General features: G+C 39.4%; 1 protein-coding gene across 1 annotated transcript; it reads right to left on the bottom strand.

The window, feature by feature from the left end:
- Positions 1-12752: 12752 nt before the first annotated feature.
- On the bottom strand, positions 12753-17978 carry RFK (riboflavin kinase). The gene is given in 5 exon segments (XM_027670706.1): positions 12753-13803; positions 14350-14452; positions 15769-15920; positions 17547-17772; positions 17775-17978. Coding segments are annotated over 5 exon segments (648 nt in total). The 5' UTR covers positions 17811-17978; the 3' UTR covers positions 12753-13672.
- Positions 17979-18423: the final 445 nt, after the last annotated feature.

The following is an 18423-nucleotide window of genomic DNA, read 5'->3' as shown; positions in this document are numbered from 1 at the left end:
AAACCTTCAAGATGGGGTATTAACTTGCAATATAACAGAAATCAGTTACAACATTAAAAGATCGCTTAGTAAACTTTCCCAAGACAATACAGACGAGGTCATCTCCAGAACCTGCACAGCTTTGGTTCGTGGTCTGCATCTGTCCTTCCCTTGTTTTGTAGCAGGATTTTACCTGAGTTATTACAGCCTCTTTTATGCCGTTCCCAGACGCAGATGTGGAGGCCCTGAAGCCTTTCACTGGTCCGTGTTTGCATCTGGTCGTGGCTTTTGAAGGTAGATTAGTGATCTTTGCCCACAACCTGTGTTTTGAGAGATGCATGAAAGTTTTACCATGAAAGCTTGCTAAGGCAGCTTGGAACCTTGCGTCCTCAGCTGGCATCCTATCCAAATTGTCCTTCGTAGCTGGCATGCAGATGATGGTAGTGGCAGGGTCCTCTCCTTCCAGTTGCTGCAGTCTTTGTCTGCCTTTAATGACAAGCTTTGCATACATCTCATTAACAGTCCACACAGTGTTAGATGGTACATGGGGCAAAATTAGCCACTTTAGAAGTTGCAGTGGGTCTTTTTCAGTTTGATCCCACAGTAACAAGGCTGCTAATAGTTGATACCTGCTGGGAATGAAGGCTAGGCAGATTTGCAGTTCAGGATTTCTCCTTCTGCCTATTCCTCTCTTTAATGCCTTGGTACGAATGCCTAACACCCTTTTGGCCTCTGGTATCAGTAGCCTATTAGACATTAGACTGGAGTCTCCCTTTGGCAGCTGAAGCAGAGGGTGTAGCTCCTCTCTGGTTATGCCTAAAATAGGCCTTAACCACTTCATGGCCCCCTGAAGCTTTTGCAACTCGTGTAAATATAAAGTGTTTTTTACCTCGAGCTGCAGCAGCTGTGGAGAATTCTTTTGCTGCACGAATTCCTGTCCAAGGAAAGTCCAGGGTAACGATTGCTGAATTTTCTCCGCTGCAAGCTGTAATTAACTGGAAGAAGAGTTTTAGTTCCACTCTTCAATATCTTAGTTTCATTCTTTTTCATGCGGAGTGAGTGAGCGAGTGAGTTTCGGCTGTAGTTTCTTATACTATTTTTGGCTAACAATGGATTTTTAGAAGACCTTTCATTTCCAGGAAAATAGAAGCCACAGACATATTGAAAGCTCACTTCTAGTTTTTTTTGACCTACAGTATTGTAGTCAAGATTATTTTAGAAACACGACTGATGAATTGTATTAATCCTCCTAGGGTCCTGTAATAGTCAGGAAGTATTTTCTTATATTTATTGTGTCTCTTCATACATCCAGTCATTCACTCATGTCACATAAATAATTCTGAATTCTAGCTCAACATATTGCGCACAGAGTCTAAAAAAGAGAAGATGTTTCTTTTTGATAGAACTAACATTCATTCTTAAAACTGATGGGTAAAACCCATAAAGCAGCAGTGAACATCTGAAGTTCCTTTATGAGTGAATTAATAACTATGTGATCCTAGCAGAAAAGGTAAAAAATCTCATAAAATTGGTAAAGGACTGATTGTTGGCTTTATGCCACAATCCTCCCCAACCTCAGTATTCAGTATATATAGAGATCCTTCTTTCAGAATACAGGTATTCCATGGATATCTTAACAATTAGCTTCTAACTTCTGTCAAAGTGGAGTTTTGGGCGGTAACAGCTACATGTTTTTTGATTCCTGGACATAGATTTGGAACGACTCAAGACTGTACCCCCTGTTGAAACTTACAGTGGTGCTGAGCACATGTGGATTCAATCTGTAAAACAGGGCTAACACCCACTGTGAGTGGTACTCCCTACAGCAGAAGAGCATTTTAAGGCAATCAGCTAAACTAGGTGAAAGCCAAGATTCTGCAGAAGATAACAAATGTGGCAGTCCTAGCTTAAAAAGAGCGCTGCTGTGGGCACAGGAAAACATAAATGTTTACCCAAAACCACAGAAACCCGACTATGCTATTCCTTTTCTCCCTGTGCCCCACTCTTTTGTGTTCTGTCTCAAAATACCTTCAGCTGTAACCTCGGCAAATCTGTCCAGCCACTCAAAACTGGCATTCAAGTTGGAGATTTCAAAGGAAACTGCTGTTGCAGAAAGAGGTGGTGATTTCCTCTGCTGTGAATCTATTCTTAGCCTGTGCTGTAGCACAGTATCAGGAGGTGCTGCTGGTCTGTCAAGATAAGGCAGACCAGCAGCATCCTTTTCTGATACGAAATTGGAATCACCCTGTAAGATATACTCCTGCACAGAAAAAAAAACTCGCAACAATAAAGCAACAATACAAAAAAATTCCACAATTTACAATGCAAATATCTGAGATCAGACTGTGCTATACTCCAGCAGAGTCCAGAAAAAATTCATAGCTGAGGAAACAGCACTGATTAAAGGTATGTTTCATCTGATAGGAGATTAGCACAGGAAGTTTGGGCAGAATTTCGGACTGAGAACTTAATTTTTCCAGTTCAGAACTGTATTAAATTGCATTATCTGAGTTTCCATGTCATCCATTTTGTGTTTTCACAGAGATGTCTGCAAAATAAAAGAAGGTAAAAAAAAAAGAGTTATAATGCCATCAGACCAAACCACCTAGATATAGCAGTAATGAGATCTCCGTGACCTTTTGGAAGAGTGCTGCTGTCTTCCCATTAACAAATTCTCTAATAGTTTTCAGTTTTTGTACCTAAGGTTTCCAAGGACTATGAAATCTTTTAGTGTTGGAATAGACTCAATGGGCAGAGCACTACAGTAGCTTCAGAAATGAATTAAACTTTAGCTCAAGAAGTGGCACGGTGTGATCAGTTTCTGTTTCCAGAAAGGGATACAGGAGACTGAGCTTCACGTATGTCAAAGCTGCTGTTTGTTCTGATAAAGATGCAAGAATGGATGTGACATTGATGCAGTGTCTGGCCTGAATAGGAGTTTTAAACAGAAAGTGTTTTAGTTTAGGTGAGAGAAAACCAAATAAAAAAGCCCAAAGAAACACCACCAACCAACAAGAAAGTACATATATTGATAAAGCCAGCTCAGTAGGTCTGAAAAGATACATTTTTGTCTTTAAAAATCCAGAAGAGCATAACAATACTAAAATAAAGTGGTTTCTCTGGAGTGAATGCCTCACTTATGCATATGGCTCCTTACACTAACCTGTGATCAATGGTTTCATAATTACTTCGGATTCACACATCATACGCGACTTTTACATTTAAATGTTTCCCTTGCAACAGAAGAGCTACAAACTGAACATTTTAAACAGACGCTTATGGATCTCTGCATGGTAGACATTGGTGCAGAAACAAATAGAAGTTCAAAAAGAAAACATGAACATTTGTCCATATTTGGGATTTTTTTTTTACACAAGGAACAATGAATAATAGGCTGGAACAGGAGAGATGAAGTCTCCAAACTGGCAATCTTCCCATAAAGGCAAGCAACTTTGGTACTAACTAAATAGTTCTCCTGCAGCATTATGCAACACTACCTGCCATACTATCCTGAGTAAAATTTTAACTGACAAGTTAAAGATCTTTCTAGATCTTTAACCCAGTCATTTGCTGTTTACATTAGCATTGGTTCAAAGGCCAAGGACAAATATTTTACCTTTTCATGACTGATTTTCTTGGCAACTTTGCAAGGCTGTTCTTGGGAAACCTCTGATTATATTATTGGAAGTAATACCCTTCACAGGTTTCAGTAGGAAAATCTTTTTTATCACAACTGTCCATTCTGCGAACTTTTAGACACCAAAGAAATTAATTTTTTTCTTAATATAAGAAAGTCTAATTCCTCTCCTGCTGGCAAGAGAAGTACACAAGTTAAAGCATTTAAACATTTATATCTGACTGTAAAATTAAAGGCTGTCACTCATGATGAGTATGAACAGAATCTCCAGATTTTGATAAATTCTCCATCAGGAGAAGTTGAGTTGGGTCAAACTGTTGTCAGGTTTCACATTTGTTTTCTTGCTAGTATCTGGTTCTCTTTTCTGCTGAGGCCCATGTTTGCTTTTGGTGATGAAGCAGTGGCATTGGGATATTGTTTCAAAGGTGATGGAGTATTCTGTATATTCTTACAGATGAAACCAAGGAGACTCTCTAGGGATTTTGCTCAATAATAGAGTAATGAAAAAGTATGAAGCAAGGGAATAGTCTCTCCAAGTCTGGTGACCGTGAATTTCTGCATCTCAGAAGAATGGTCACCATCAGATCTAAGATCACCATCAAGTTACTTTGAGTGTTACTTGTACAAGCAGGCTAAAAATGTTTGTGTGCTAGCATGGTTAGGTACATGTAAAGCTTGAGAAAGACCTGGACTGGCCTCTACTCCCAGGGGCATTTAGACAGACTGTATGTTATATAACCTGATCTGTAGAAAAATTAGTCTTTTTCTGTAAGAATAAAAAGCAAGTATAGACAATATGTCAGTGAGAGAATGAACTATCTAAATTCTTAGGGCCTTGCCACTGCAGGAAGCCTTGCAAAATCCTTACACTGGAAAGGACTAAGGAAAGCAGAACAAAATGCTCATTCTCCCCAAGAAAGACAAAACTTACAGGAAAAGGCATTTTAAAAAATCTTTGTGTCTCTAGTTCTTCACTCTACTAGCGAAGCTAGTGGAGTATGCAGTGCTATCACCAATCTGGACCAAAATACAAAACTAATACATAGATAGGGAAAAGTAGAAAGAATCATTGTGAGAACAAGTTGAGCCAGCAGCACCTGCATTCAATTAACTAGGATCAAAAAGAAGTGCTGTGTTCTTAAAGGGGACACCACTTAATGGTCTCTGTGGTCTACATGTTTTTCCTGTGGCTGAAAACAGTCAAACATGATGAGAGTGTGAACATGTGTGTCATAGGTTTACTTGTTCTAAAAAATCAAATGGGAATTTTTCTTTCCCCTGTTCCATGTGGGGGAGGGATGTTGAATGCAGAGGACAGATTTCTGCCTTGGTGATTACCTACACAAAGGAGCCGGATGGTAGAACTACATTCCAGCCCGATAGCCCTCTCTGGGGCTGGGTAGGGGTGGGGAGTTTTTCTCCCCTCCTCTCCTTGGAAAGCGGCACTTGACTTTCTGCCTTAACTGAGGCAAGGGGTGTGTGTGTGTGTTGGAAAAGCTTTGAGGCCGTTTTTGCTCTCGACCTGGTCATCTGGCTGCTCTTCAGCCTTGGCTTGCCTGCGCACTGCCCTGTCTCCAGCCTGAATCTGCTCAGAATTCATCATAGAGTTTGTGCTCACTGACGAACAAGGGGGGAGTCCTGTCTACAGCCAGCCGCAGACAGTGTGAGTTTAGTGGGAAAGAAACCACCCTTCTTTTCCCTTTTTTCCCCTTCCCCTCCTCAGTGTGTGTGTGGGAAAAAAATCTCCATTTTTGGTTTCTCCTGCGATCCAGGGCTTCACGCTAAGACCACCGGGGCCCAACAGCGCCCCCTGCTGACCAACACCAAGCACTGCAGGCTCTGCTCCTCCAGTGATCCAACAGCGCCCCTGCCAACCGTGATTAGAATCGCGCTAGAGGACAGAGAAGTATCAAACTGTTTCCTTTTTGAAGGGGACTTTTGGGTACAGGATTATTGTTTAGTTGTTTTTGTGTTCCTTTCCTGTTTTTGCCGATATACATATATCCTTTAATAAAGGGTTGTTATTTCTTCCTTTTTCCATACTTCCTCGATTGGAGCCTCTTAATTTTGGATTTACGATTGCTGAGAGAGAGGAATTTGGTCTACCTCATAACTCATCCTCCTTAGCAAAACACTCCAGTCTCTTTAAACTGAGACAGTGTGGAATCAAAACACTGGTTTAGGATGATCCTGGGAATTTCAATTAACTAAAAGACAAACACCAGGTGCTGTTTACAAAGGAACCCTAATAAAAGGGGAATGCCAGAAAGATCGGCAGAAAAATCCCAAAATTGAACTCTGTGTGGCGGCAACCTTGTGTCTTTCAGTGCCCATATTTGCCATAGCTCATCAAAGCTTTCTTCAAGAAATCACAGAAGTGTGGTCCCTGTCATCCCTGGAGGGTGGGGATAGGGGGTGGAGTCCCTGCATCTGCACTTGGCTTGAGTCCAGATGGCAGGATAAATTAATGGGACAGACCATACTGAATAATACTGGCTTTTTTTTCTTTTCCTATGGTAGGCAGCAATAATTTTGCTAATAACGTAATTATGATGATTCACTAATCTTGTATTTGCACTATTATCTCCAAAAATATAGATCTTGAAATTGGTCAGGTTACTGTCCTTCTGTAGCCACTGTTTTTCCTCCCCACCACTTGACTTGGCTGAAAAGAGTTTCACTCCCCCCAGAGATGAGAAATAGAAAAAATAGCATAGCACAATGGGGATAAGAGTGTTAAACTTGTGTGCGCTACACATACTCCCTCAACCTCAGCCATTTCTAGTGATCCTGATTTCTAACCCTTAGAGAAATTTGCCACCAGCTCTTCAACCAGACATCTTCGCACAGCCCTGAAAATATGCTGCACCTGGACCCAATGACCCAGATTACTGTTTCCAATCTCAGGGACATGAATCACTGCCTTTCCTTCCTCCCCTACCACACCTGCCTCCTCAAGCTAGCATCATCTGGCTCATGTTGCTCCACTACTTCTGCATGGAGGTGACTCCACTATTGGGTGACCCCTCGGCAGTGCCAGTCTTGCTCCTGGATGCTCTTGTTGCTCACTGAAAATGAGCAACTGAGTTTTTTTGAACACCCTTGCTTTTCACAAAACAGTTGATTGGAAAGTACCCATTTTAATGGATAGCATTCTGTACCATCATATAAAAATCACCTCACTGACTCTGAAATAGCTAAAGCATAAAAGATTTGTAGAATGAAGAAACGTGTTTATTAAACCAAACTGATAGAACTGGGAAAGCAGGCTCAGGCCCCATCACTAGTCTTCAAGTTTTTCTACATGCCAGAGTTAAAAGTGTAAGTATTTCTGAGTGTTTTGTGTTTCTAGCCTAAGGTAAGAAGTAAGTTGTGCTTGTTTCCCTATTAGCTTCTCTGTTTCTGACTATCCCTAATCTATTAAAAAAAACAACCCTTAGCTGTCCTACCAACCTCCTTTGTCTTTAGCCTTATACCATCACAGCAACAAGAGCACAACTGTGGCACTAGAAGGGTAAAATAGTATCTCTGACACATTAAAGATTGTACACTGACCTATACGCTCTACTAGGTCATTTAAAAACAAGACCCGTCCTACTTGACCTCACATCGTTTTGGTTTTTTAATTGATGTTATCAGATGACTGTGTATTATGATACACTCTACCATCAGAGAGCAAAACCCAAACCACTTACTTTCTTATTAGCTGATTTTGCTTTTCCTTTTTGTTGGAACCATTACACAGATCTGGAGAATACAGCAAGGCAAAGCCACAGCTTTTCATGAAGTTGGGTATGAGAAGCTGTGAATCAATCCAAAACCTTTCCTTCTCACATAACCAACTACTTCAAGAACATCAAGCGACTGAGACTGGAGAAGAAGATATGGTATACATGGGATAGGATGGCAACAGCTCAACATATATTTAAAAATGATCTCCTGGGAGACAATGAGGAAGATAACCTTTGAATAGGATGGAAGTTATTCATTTAGAGAACTCTTTACTACTTCATAGATTTTCTGCTCTGCTGCCTTTCTTACAAAATTATTGCACTGTATTTAATAATTTTCTAGCATGCTAAGCTCAAGATTTCAACCAACACAGATCATGAGAGGGGCATAATTTCTAAAACCATAATTTTTCTAAAGCTTTACATAACTATTTTGTAGGTTTTTAGGCAGCACTCTAGACGTACGTTTCTGTCCATCCTGTAGAGAGAAAATCATTTGCCAATACATATGTGTGTGCATTGTAACTATTACAAACATCCATTCAAATGTGCCCTAACACATTTACCAAGAACCATGCTAATCACTATGAAAACATGAAGAGATAAACAGGATGGGCATATTTATCTAATGTCGCTGGGATGGGGTGCCAGCAGTTTACTACTGTGGAATTATAGTTGCAAAACAATTCATAATACAATAGTTGTTTCTTTGTTGATATCATCTGATGCACCTATGCTCCTCCAAAGCCAATGTTTTTCCTCATAATATTTTCCAGTGGAATTGCATTTATGACACGACCTGTTCCACCAAGTAACTCCATAGTATTTATTGTTTGTATGAAAAATATCTGAAATATTCTATACACCATCAACACCTAAGTAATCTTAATTACAGTGGTTTTAAATAGTGTTTCATCACAAACACAGAGCTTGGATTTACTGCAAAGTGAAATACAGTCAAGAAGTACACTGGTAAAAGAACTTTTGTCCTTTTTATGATCTTCCTGGGCCACAGAGAACAGAAATAAGCAGAGAGCACTTACAACAGAAATTTTCCATTTATCTTTTAAATGGTTCAGCATTTTCAAACTACGCCAAAGGGAATAAATACTCAGTGAGTAATTTACTTCAAATGGACACAACCATGTCATATTTTTTGCATTACCTACATACATAATACTACAGAACAGGATGCTCTTTATGGCCCCTTGCTGCAAAACAACAAAGACATTGCACAAAACCATCAAAAAAGTGCTGTTATTTACTGTCAGTATGGTCAGATGGCTCAGAGAGTAGAAGGAGCCTTACAATAGTTCCTTCACATTTCCAATAATAAACAGCTCTAGAGCTGTTAATCATTTATCTCTACAAAGGAATTCAATGCAAGAAAGACTAATTTTTACGCCATAAATCCTTAGTGGATGTTTGGTGTCACATACTCCTAAAGACCTCATGGTTTCCCTGTAAATTTTAAAGAATACTGTGGAATCCACTTATGACTTAATCACTGCACCTTCAGTAACGAAGAGAAATACCAAACCACGTGACAAATTAAAAAGTTCAAAATAAGGGTTTATATTTATCAAAAGCAACATAATTTTAAGGTTACTTGGAAAGGCACATCTGATCTGCCACTTCAACTTAAGCTCTTATCAGGAAGAGTTCTCAAAGGAAAACAAAAGATGAAACTAAGAGAATGAAAAAATAAATTCAAATGGTGATGTTGAAAAAGACTATTTGTGATATCCTGGTATCCTACCCTTGTCTGGATTAACATTACGCTTTATTACTGTTAGCAGCTTATATAACCTGACTCTTACCAAATCCAAGGTACAGCTAAGCAGTCTTAAATCCCAATTACAACTGCCTTCTAAGAGTGCACAGAGAGACCAAGAAGAGTCATATATTTTATAAAAGGCCATTTTTCCAAGAGCTACTGACTCAGAGGGAATTGTTCATTAGTCACAAACACCTCTAGAGAAAGTTCACAGAAAACAGTACAGTGAAGGAAACCAGTAGTAAACACACACAAAACTCAGCACAAACAAATTTGAGATACTGCTTTCTACTTTATGGACTTATTGTGTCTATGCTTTTTACACTGTCCTGAAAAAATACCTAAAGAAATTCAAATCCACAAATTTTTTACCACAATGCTTCTCTCTATCCTCTCACCTTCTTCCAGCCGCCATCCCAAGAAAGATGTGCTGAAGAAAATAAATATATTTAGAAACCGAAGGACAGGCACTTGGGCCTTTTTCTGTTTTCTCCTTTCCACACTCTGTAACCCTTTCTTTGCTATTCTCATTGATTCTTGGAGTTTCCCAAGCCCCAAGCTCTTATTTAACTAGTTGCATTTTTTTTCCTCCTAGACAATTACCTCTTATTAATAATGCTCTTTCAAAATGGCCAGGCAAATTCAAATCTCCAGCACAGTTTTACCATCTAGTCACCTCTCATGTAATCCAGTAGTTTGATTTCAAAAGGAAGTGTAAGCTATCAGAGTTCTTCATACTTTCTCTTTCCAATGGAGTGTATGCATATAGGAAAAAAATTTCCTCTTCCATAACTCTATTCTTAGGTTCTGCTAGAAAGGAAGTGCATTGTGAGTGGTTTTAATATTGATTTTGTTCCAGAAGAAAACTAGTAGAAAAATCTAGACGCTTGAAAGTTACAGTACTGAGTGCTACAGAAAAGTCCTGAACAATACAGGTGCTTGGGGATTTCTCACTCTTACATCTGTATCTCCAGTATGGGCAGTCTGTTGTCAAAAGCATGTTTTCTGACAGATACCAGTCTACACTGAAAAATCCATGTGACATAATAAAAGCGATCCTTATCACATATACCACCCCAAAGTGTTACACTCTTTCTGGATGTAAATTCAGCGATGCTATGAAGAGGTTATATAAAGGTTTACATATAAACAGTTGCCAAGCGTGGAAGTACGAGAATTTTTTTTCCAAAAGTGGCCAGAGCCATCATAATGTGTTTTAAGATACAGGTTTGACTCTCTTTCAGAAGCAGCAGATAAATCTTTAATGAATGTTTGACAGTTGAAGCAGAACACAGAAGAATGCAGCTCCTTCCACCTGAATCCTAAAAAGAACAAGCAGCTTTTAAAAAAGCTCTGAAACAGAGTGTATAGACAAACCAATTCAGGGGTTTCAGGCTGTGAATTCTAAGGCTCTAGCTCCTGCAAGCTCAGACTGAGGCACTGAAGTCCCCAGAGTGGGGCCAGTTTTCAAAAACAATAAGAAGGTTGAACAACATCCCACTACTCTTCCATCAGTTCAGCATTTTAGGCAGTCACCCCTACAAAGCTTTGCATAAAACCCAGACCACTAACATTGCAAGGAATGGCAAAGGAAAGGAAACCCAAGACAAGAAGGATAATTTTGTCAATTTTGTAATTTCCTTTAGTAATTGGTACAGTGTAGTAACATCAACCAAAATAAATACAATTATTTGTACATAATACAAAAATATAACCCTTCATAAATTTTACACTGTGCTAGGAATTATGCATTGAGCTTAAGCAATGATATATAACATTTTCTCTTAAATAATATGGACAGGTATACTTAGCCAAATGAATGTAATAACATTTTCTCTAATTTGAAGACAAACACATAAGGAGCAGTTTATTAGTTCAGTGTATCCCTATATGACATCTCAGCTAGGATTTGAGAGCAAACCAAGTCTTTCAAGTTTTCCCTTTGCCACTGTTCTCTATCCATAGCACAGTAGTTCTATAACCAAACGGTGAATTCAATTTTTGATAGTAGCATTTATTAGCAGATACAGAAGAGTATTATTCAGACAACCAGCTTAAGGCACCATGGTTTTCACAACTGACACATGACATTACTGGAAAAAACAATTTTAAAGGCAGCTATGAGTGTTTAACTACAGTACCACAATGAACAACAATCTATTCTTGACAACACACTTCGTTGACTAGTGTGACTTTTGTTTATTCTCTAAAAAGAGTAGTAAAATATATTATTTTAACACTAATACCATCTGAAGAATGCATAAACTCTTTGCAAAAAAAAAATAATTCTCCCTTCATCCTTCCATTTTAAAATGTAAAAAATTCCAACCATCACCCTTGTAGACAATTCTTTTACAGACTTTTTGGAAATACAGTTTCCAACACATTATATAGTAGAAGTCCACTAAATCATCTCCATTATCCTTTAAAAGAAAGTATATCTAACTGCTGATAACTGTTGTCTCATGTCCCTCTCCCCAACTCTGTAATGAATCTATCAACTCCACTATCACCAGCACTGGTGCACAATTCATTTAAATGAAATCAAGTTTCTCCTGGAGACCTAAAGAACAAACACAAGTCCTTCACTTCCTTAAGACCTCTTGACCTCTTCCCTAGCAATAGCCCATGATACTGGCTAAAATTTAAAACAATATGAAGTGAAACTATCATCCTGACAGCACCTGCCACAAAGACCCAAACAGCTACCTTGTCAAAACTCTCTTAAACCTCAAGAGTGAAAAGTAGGATTCAAATAGAATCATAGAATCAGCTGGGTTGGAAAAGACCTCCGAGATATCAAGTCCAACCCTTGATCCAACACTGCTGCGGTTACTAGACCGTGGCACTAAGTGCCACATCCAGCCTCATCTTAAAAATCTCCAGGGACAGTGAATCCACCACCTCCCTGGGCAGCCCATTCCAATGCCTCATTACCCTCTCCGTAAAAAATTTCTTCCTAATATCAAACTTAAATTTTCCCTGGCAGAGCTTAAGACCGTACTAAGATAGGACCGTAACAGGATAGAATAGGATAGGATAAGGAGTAAATTCATTACATTTCACTACAGAAATTGTGCATTCCATACTGTATATGGTAGTTCAGAAAACCACAGCTGAAACGCATTCACGGAATCATTTAGAATTTCAGAATATGTTTCACACACATCACAGGCAGATGTCAAAAGACTATGATCGAGACAAAGTCACTGCAGCTTACCCGCTTCCATTCACCAAGCAGGGGATAGAAAAATTTATTAGAGAAAAACAAGAGTAGATTTGGCATCACACATTACATACTTGGAGAAATATTTTCCAAATTACTATTAATTCTCATAGTACTTCCTCCATTTACCTATCATAGAATCACAGAATAGTTAGGGTTGGAAGGGAGCTTCCAAGATCTAGTCAAATCCCCATTTGTATTCCTGCATTTCAGAGTAGGACTGCCTGCAACTACTTGTAATAAATAACAAATATCCACTACAGTGTTGACATATTGTGCAATGAATCCCCAATGACTTTCATTTGTGTACTTGTCTACTTGGTCAGCCAAAACTTTGGCTCTTACCTGCACTCAGTGCAGAGCATTAATGAGATTTTTCTGTGCCTTACAATAATGCCAGCCTTGAAGTCAGACATTTTATTGACAGTGCAGTGAAAAACCTCAAGATTTTCCCCATTTTCTCATAACAAATACCAGCAGCATATCAAATGCAAATTTGCCTCTCACTACCTAGTTTCCCTTAAGGCCCAATGAGCAGAAATCTTGTTATATTGTTTCTGCATCTTTTGCCCCTGAACTTTTACAGTTTATCGACTGTCACACTGCCATTCATTTCCTGAAATTAAGTGAAACACCCCCCCAGAAGTAAACTACACAGGTCATGTGCTGTCATATGTACAAGCAACTATGAAAAAGTATATCTCAGATTCCAGTAACATAATGAGCAACAGTGATTTCCTCCATTTCAAATAAACTTAAAATAAATAATTTCAATTAAAGCAAGAGCTTAAACCATGACAGCAATGTAGTATATAAAAATAAGACCTATAGAGAATTAATCTTGCTATTGTTACCTGATCATATCTAACCACAGGAAATTTCTGACTCAATCAACAGCAAAATTTCCTAAGCTAAAATCCAGATCTAAGAATGACATAAAACAGAAAAGAAGCTGGAATAACATTCTCTATGTTAAAAACAGACATTCTTCATTAACTGAACTATCCATACCCTAGGGTTACAATAACTTTGGTCATGTTCTGAATATACTCCAATTTCTGAACAACTGGCAACTTTAGGATACAGAATTTATCTGTAAGGACCTATTACAGACTTCTAGTCCTTTTGCATGACTGGGTTAATGTTGAATTAACCAAAGAAAACTGAAATCATCTTGTATGATTGGTTGCAATCTCAGTTACCTAACAGACATATGAAAAAAAGCATCTATGAAAGCAGTGCAAATGTAAAGGCTCCATGACAGGGAAAGAAAATAAGAAAAAGAAGTTCAAACAAACAAACAAAAAACTGTATTGGTTTTTTCAGTGGTTGTTTACTATTTTGCCTTCTGGCAGATGAAAGAAGTTATCTTCTTTGAGTTTAAGATGTTCTGATAAATCTAGCTGCCTTTTTGCTTCTTCAATGTCTTCCTGAATTGCTGAAATGAGCGCCTCTGAAAAAGATAAGAATATGGGTATTTAAAAGTTGGTCTGAATTTTGAACATAGTATCAAGGTAAAACATGGGGTACCAAAAAATATCAAAAAACAATCACAGAAGTAGAATATAATTATGAGGTCTAAAGGCAGAATTCTTTGGGTTTTCAAACATGACAGAGTTGCATTTTTACTTGTTACAAGCACTACTCTCTTGCTTTTCCAAAAGACTTTAGCAGTTCTGTTTCAATACTAATAGTATTGAAATACTGTTAGTATTGAAATACTACTGCATTTAAAAGAGAAATTAACACATTCAACTGATGCTTTTACAACAAGTCCTTGATTTTAAATTACTCCACAGACAAGTGACTGAAAAATAGTTTTCTAGTGGAAGATGTGGGGGTATGGTTTGGGATTTTTTAGATAATGAAAACATTTTACTGAAATTTCCAAGGTTAATAGATAAAACATCTCATAGTGGAAGGAAAGATAGGGAAGACATAGAACTTGCATGAGTAAGACATAAAAGAGATTAGTTTGATGGAGACCACCAATACTGACCTAAGGAATCAAAGTTTTTTTCCGGTCGAATATATCCAACTATGACTATACTAAGAATTTCTCCATAAAAGTCTTCCTTGAAGGTGTGGATAATATGTGTTTCCTAAAGGAAGAGAAATAAGTGGGCATTTATCATGAACTTAAGAGTTTCTTTCCCTTTCTGTAAGCATGTAGACCTAATATCCATCGTTCAAATTTTCCTCAACAGAGAACAATAAAAGGGACATTTAATTTAGAATGTACAATGGAAGATTAAAGCACTAGGGTTTTAGTTTATGTTACGAAGAAGAATTGCATTTTGCATGAAATTTAAAAAAATTACTCACTTAAACAGTATTCTGATAGCCAAAAGGAAAAAAAAAAACAACAAGCCAGAGAGACATTACTCAAGAGAAATGCTTCACCACTTCTCAGAGGTAATATTTCCAAGGCAGGAAATCACAAACAAAGCTTAATGTTTCATCATCAAGTTGATGCATCCAAATAACTATGAAGATTTTGATTGAAGCTGTTGGCTTAAGGTGAGCTTTTACAACTAGCTCACATTGGAACTTAATGATAAAATTCAAGAACAAGTGCAGGCTGAGACACAGTTCCACCTTAAACTCAAAAACATTTTATTCACATCTGCCTCTTCAACATAGGCTGACCCATAGCATATACCAGCAGAGCTATCATATGGGAAGCTTTTAACTACTTGCTCAGGAAACTTATCTGCAAAAATTTTTAGAAGTATACATTTGCCTAAGACAAATACTTAATAGCAGAGATTCACGCCCAAACAAAGCTGTTTTCAATAAATAAAACACAGCCCTGCAAGACTCAGGGAAAGCACCAGCACCTGATAGCAAGAAAATCATAGCTCGAGATTTTAACTTCTCCATCCTATTATTACACACCTTCAAATATTTATTCTGTATATCAAGCCACACCACCTCATGTTTGGATTCCATAATTTAAGAAAAGAATTAATAAAAAAATCATTAAAAATTAAGATGCTCCAACATCTCTTATTTGAAAAGCAGATACACTGCAGAAAACTTAGATTATTAGTATGTTGCAGCTCATGCTAGGGCTCTCATAAGCGGTAAATTCAATGCATTTATCAACTTATGTTTAACTTGCTATCAGCAACTCGAGTAACCATCATTTCAAGTAGTGTTATACTTTTATTTTAGAAGTAATTAAGAAATGGTGGAATAGAAAGAAGAAAATAAACTTTAATTACCTACATGTCTATACTGGGGGGATAGAGAGAGTATATTCTTTCTACAATATAAATATGATATAGATACCAAATGCATTTCTAACAGCAAATTCCTAGATCTCATTCATGAATTAAATTCTGCTTATCTTATTAAAATTCAACATCTGGCTCATGTGTTACAATAAAAATCCCACACAAAGCAAAATTCTTACCACTGATTTCTTAGTATTCCTATAGAAAGGGTTCCATCCTATGCTCAAAACCATTTTATGCACATCTCCATTTCCAACACAGGCCCATCCATAGTATATACCAGTAGAGATATCAGGTGGAAAGCTTTCAACCACTTGCTCAGAAAAGTTAGCTGCAAAAATTTTAGAAAGTGTAAAATGGAAGTGACTGTGTAAGTCAAGGACATAACAGGATCTTCAAATACTGAAAAGCCAAACTCTGCCTACATACTATTTATAAATGTAACACCGGTATTCATGAGAATAATGCAGCATGCCATTTGGTAAAGTATAAAACAGCTTCATAAAATCAGCCCCTGTGGCAATACCAGAGGTATTACATCTATCTCGCATTGGCCTCTTTAGCCACCAGCACGCTTGTAGCAAATGTGGGTAGAGTCCTTCCCAAATCTTCGTTCGCGAAGCGTAGCCATGATGATGACATCTTTTATACATACTGTATTTTATAGTTCACTTTCTCTTCTTCAATAATAATTAATAAACATGCCATATATCCAGTCAGGATGTATTTCACCTTTAGGATAACTATCACAGCTTTAATATGGTGAAAGATGAATTAAAAAAATAAGTTTCTTCTGCACTATAAAATAGCATCCTAGAACTATTTACTTGTTAGTAAAATACCTACCTATGAAATAACATATGTAGGAATAAATGCGATTATTATTTAACCACTTGTCAATTTTGTATGAGTTGCCTTTTGGAGACATCTGTGGATTTCTGTGATTTTCTTTGAAAACTACATAACTATAGCAAATGAAATTCCCCTCTGATTGAATTTAACATTCTCTCAAAATTAATATCCTATTTCTACTTACCAGGTGGGTAAATGTCTTCATGCAAAACATGAAGTTGATTTAAAATATATATTTACTGCATTTTTATCAAAGCTCACAAACAATGACCTCCCTTCCCTGTTCCACAGTACCAACACAGCACTTATAAGCAATCAAGGGAAAAATCTGAAATGTCAGAAATCAAGCACCACGAGAGTGGTCTCGTAGAGTTTCACATCTCTTACAATTAGCGTAACATGACTGCTGACTTCAGTGGCTGTTTAAGGCATTCGGATAACTGAGAAAGATAAGGAATAGGCAAATATAATCGCTGTAGGCCAAGCCCACCTACTCGGTTTTAACCTCTGCTTTATTCCTCTTGAACTTTTCTCCTTAAAGCGATTCCCAATACCTACTCCCTTTCTTGTTCTGAGATTTACGAGAACGGGTATTTTTTCAAGCTGCCATATCACCGTGCATGTGATCACTTATCTACATCCTGTAGACCATCATGACGATCGCTAGACAGAGATCGCTCAGAGAAACCTCTTAACAGACCGAGAGACGAGGAATAACACAAAGGAGAGTGTAAGACTCTAAGCAATGCAGGAGGGAAAAAAAAGCCTCAGGAAAAGGCTGACACGGCACAAGGCAGGGCTGTTTTCGGGAAGCCAAGTCACGACAATAAGGCAGCAGTGCAGGGCAGCCGGGCGACTCCTGGGCTGAGGCGAGCTTAGTCACGGCGCTTCCGCACCCTGACGGGCAGGAGCACGGTGCGGATACGGGTCCGGCTGCGGTCGGGGCCCGACAGGGCCCGGATGCAGAACCCCCGGCCTGGGCTCTCGCCGGCGGGAGCGCTCCCGGGGCTCCATGCGGACCCCCCGCCCCACCGCCGAGCCCAGCCGAGCCAGGCGGACACCCAGCCCGTGCCCCTCCCGGGAGGTGCCGCCCCCGCCCGCTCACCGGTGGGGATGCCCAGCTCCTTGGAGCCTCTGCCGAAGCCCTTCACCACCTCCCCGCGGCAGAAGTACGGCAGGTGCCTCATGGCGCAGGGCAGAGCCGCCAGCACCGCCGTCCCAGCGCCGCCGCACGGCTCCGCCGCCACCACTTCGCGCGGGGCGCTACCAACCACAGGGGATGATCGGGCGGGGCGCTCCTGCTTTCTATCCATACGGCTCTCCGGCGGGGCCTGCCCGCCCCTCCGGAATGGGCCTGTCCGCCCCGCATGCCCAGTGCGCTGTATCCCGCGTCCGGAAGGCGGTCTCGGGCGGAGCGCGAGGGCCGGTCATGTGGAGGGCGGCGCGCGCGGTTCCATGTTACGGGAACGGCCGTGGCCTTCGCTTCTGCTCGCGGGACTCTCACACTCCGCGCCCCGGGGACAGCAGGGCCCGGTCCCTCCTGTGGCTTCGTGCCATGGAAACTGAGCAGTGGCAGCTGTGACTGTGCTGCACCAGCTGCCAGATCCTGACCCTCTCACCTGAAAGGCTGCATGTCGCATCCAGCGCCCAAGCGTGGAGATAAGGATCGCTGCTCCCTTGGTAACTCTGGGTTTGCGTTTTCGTTCAGAAAAGGCCAAATGCTTCAGTGCACAGCAGACATTTGTGAAAACTCTGAGAGCAGAACTTTTTGTTACATGGTAGTAACCAACTGTAGTTGCTTGTTTAAGAAAAAAAAGGGTCAAACTGAAACAAAACAAAAAACTCCAAACATTTTTACTCACCTCTGATTTACCATCATGCTCACATTCCTTTTCTGTCATTATCACCGGTAGTGCAGAAATTTCCTTTGGACAAAAAAGCACCAAGACAGAAGTGCTCTTCCTGTGGTCACTCTATATAAC

Source organism: Neopelma chrysocephalum, unplaced genomic scaffold, assembly GCF_003984885.1.
Source record: "Neopelma chrysocephalum unplaced genomic scaffold, ASM398488v2 Primary Assembly neopelma1_96926, whole genome shotgun sequence".
Lineage (NCBI taxonomy): Eukaryota > Metazoa > Chordata > Aves > Passeriformes > Pipridae > Neopelma > Neopelma chrysocephalum.
This window is presented reverse-complemented; position numbering and strand designations above follow the sequence as displayed.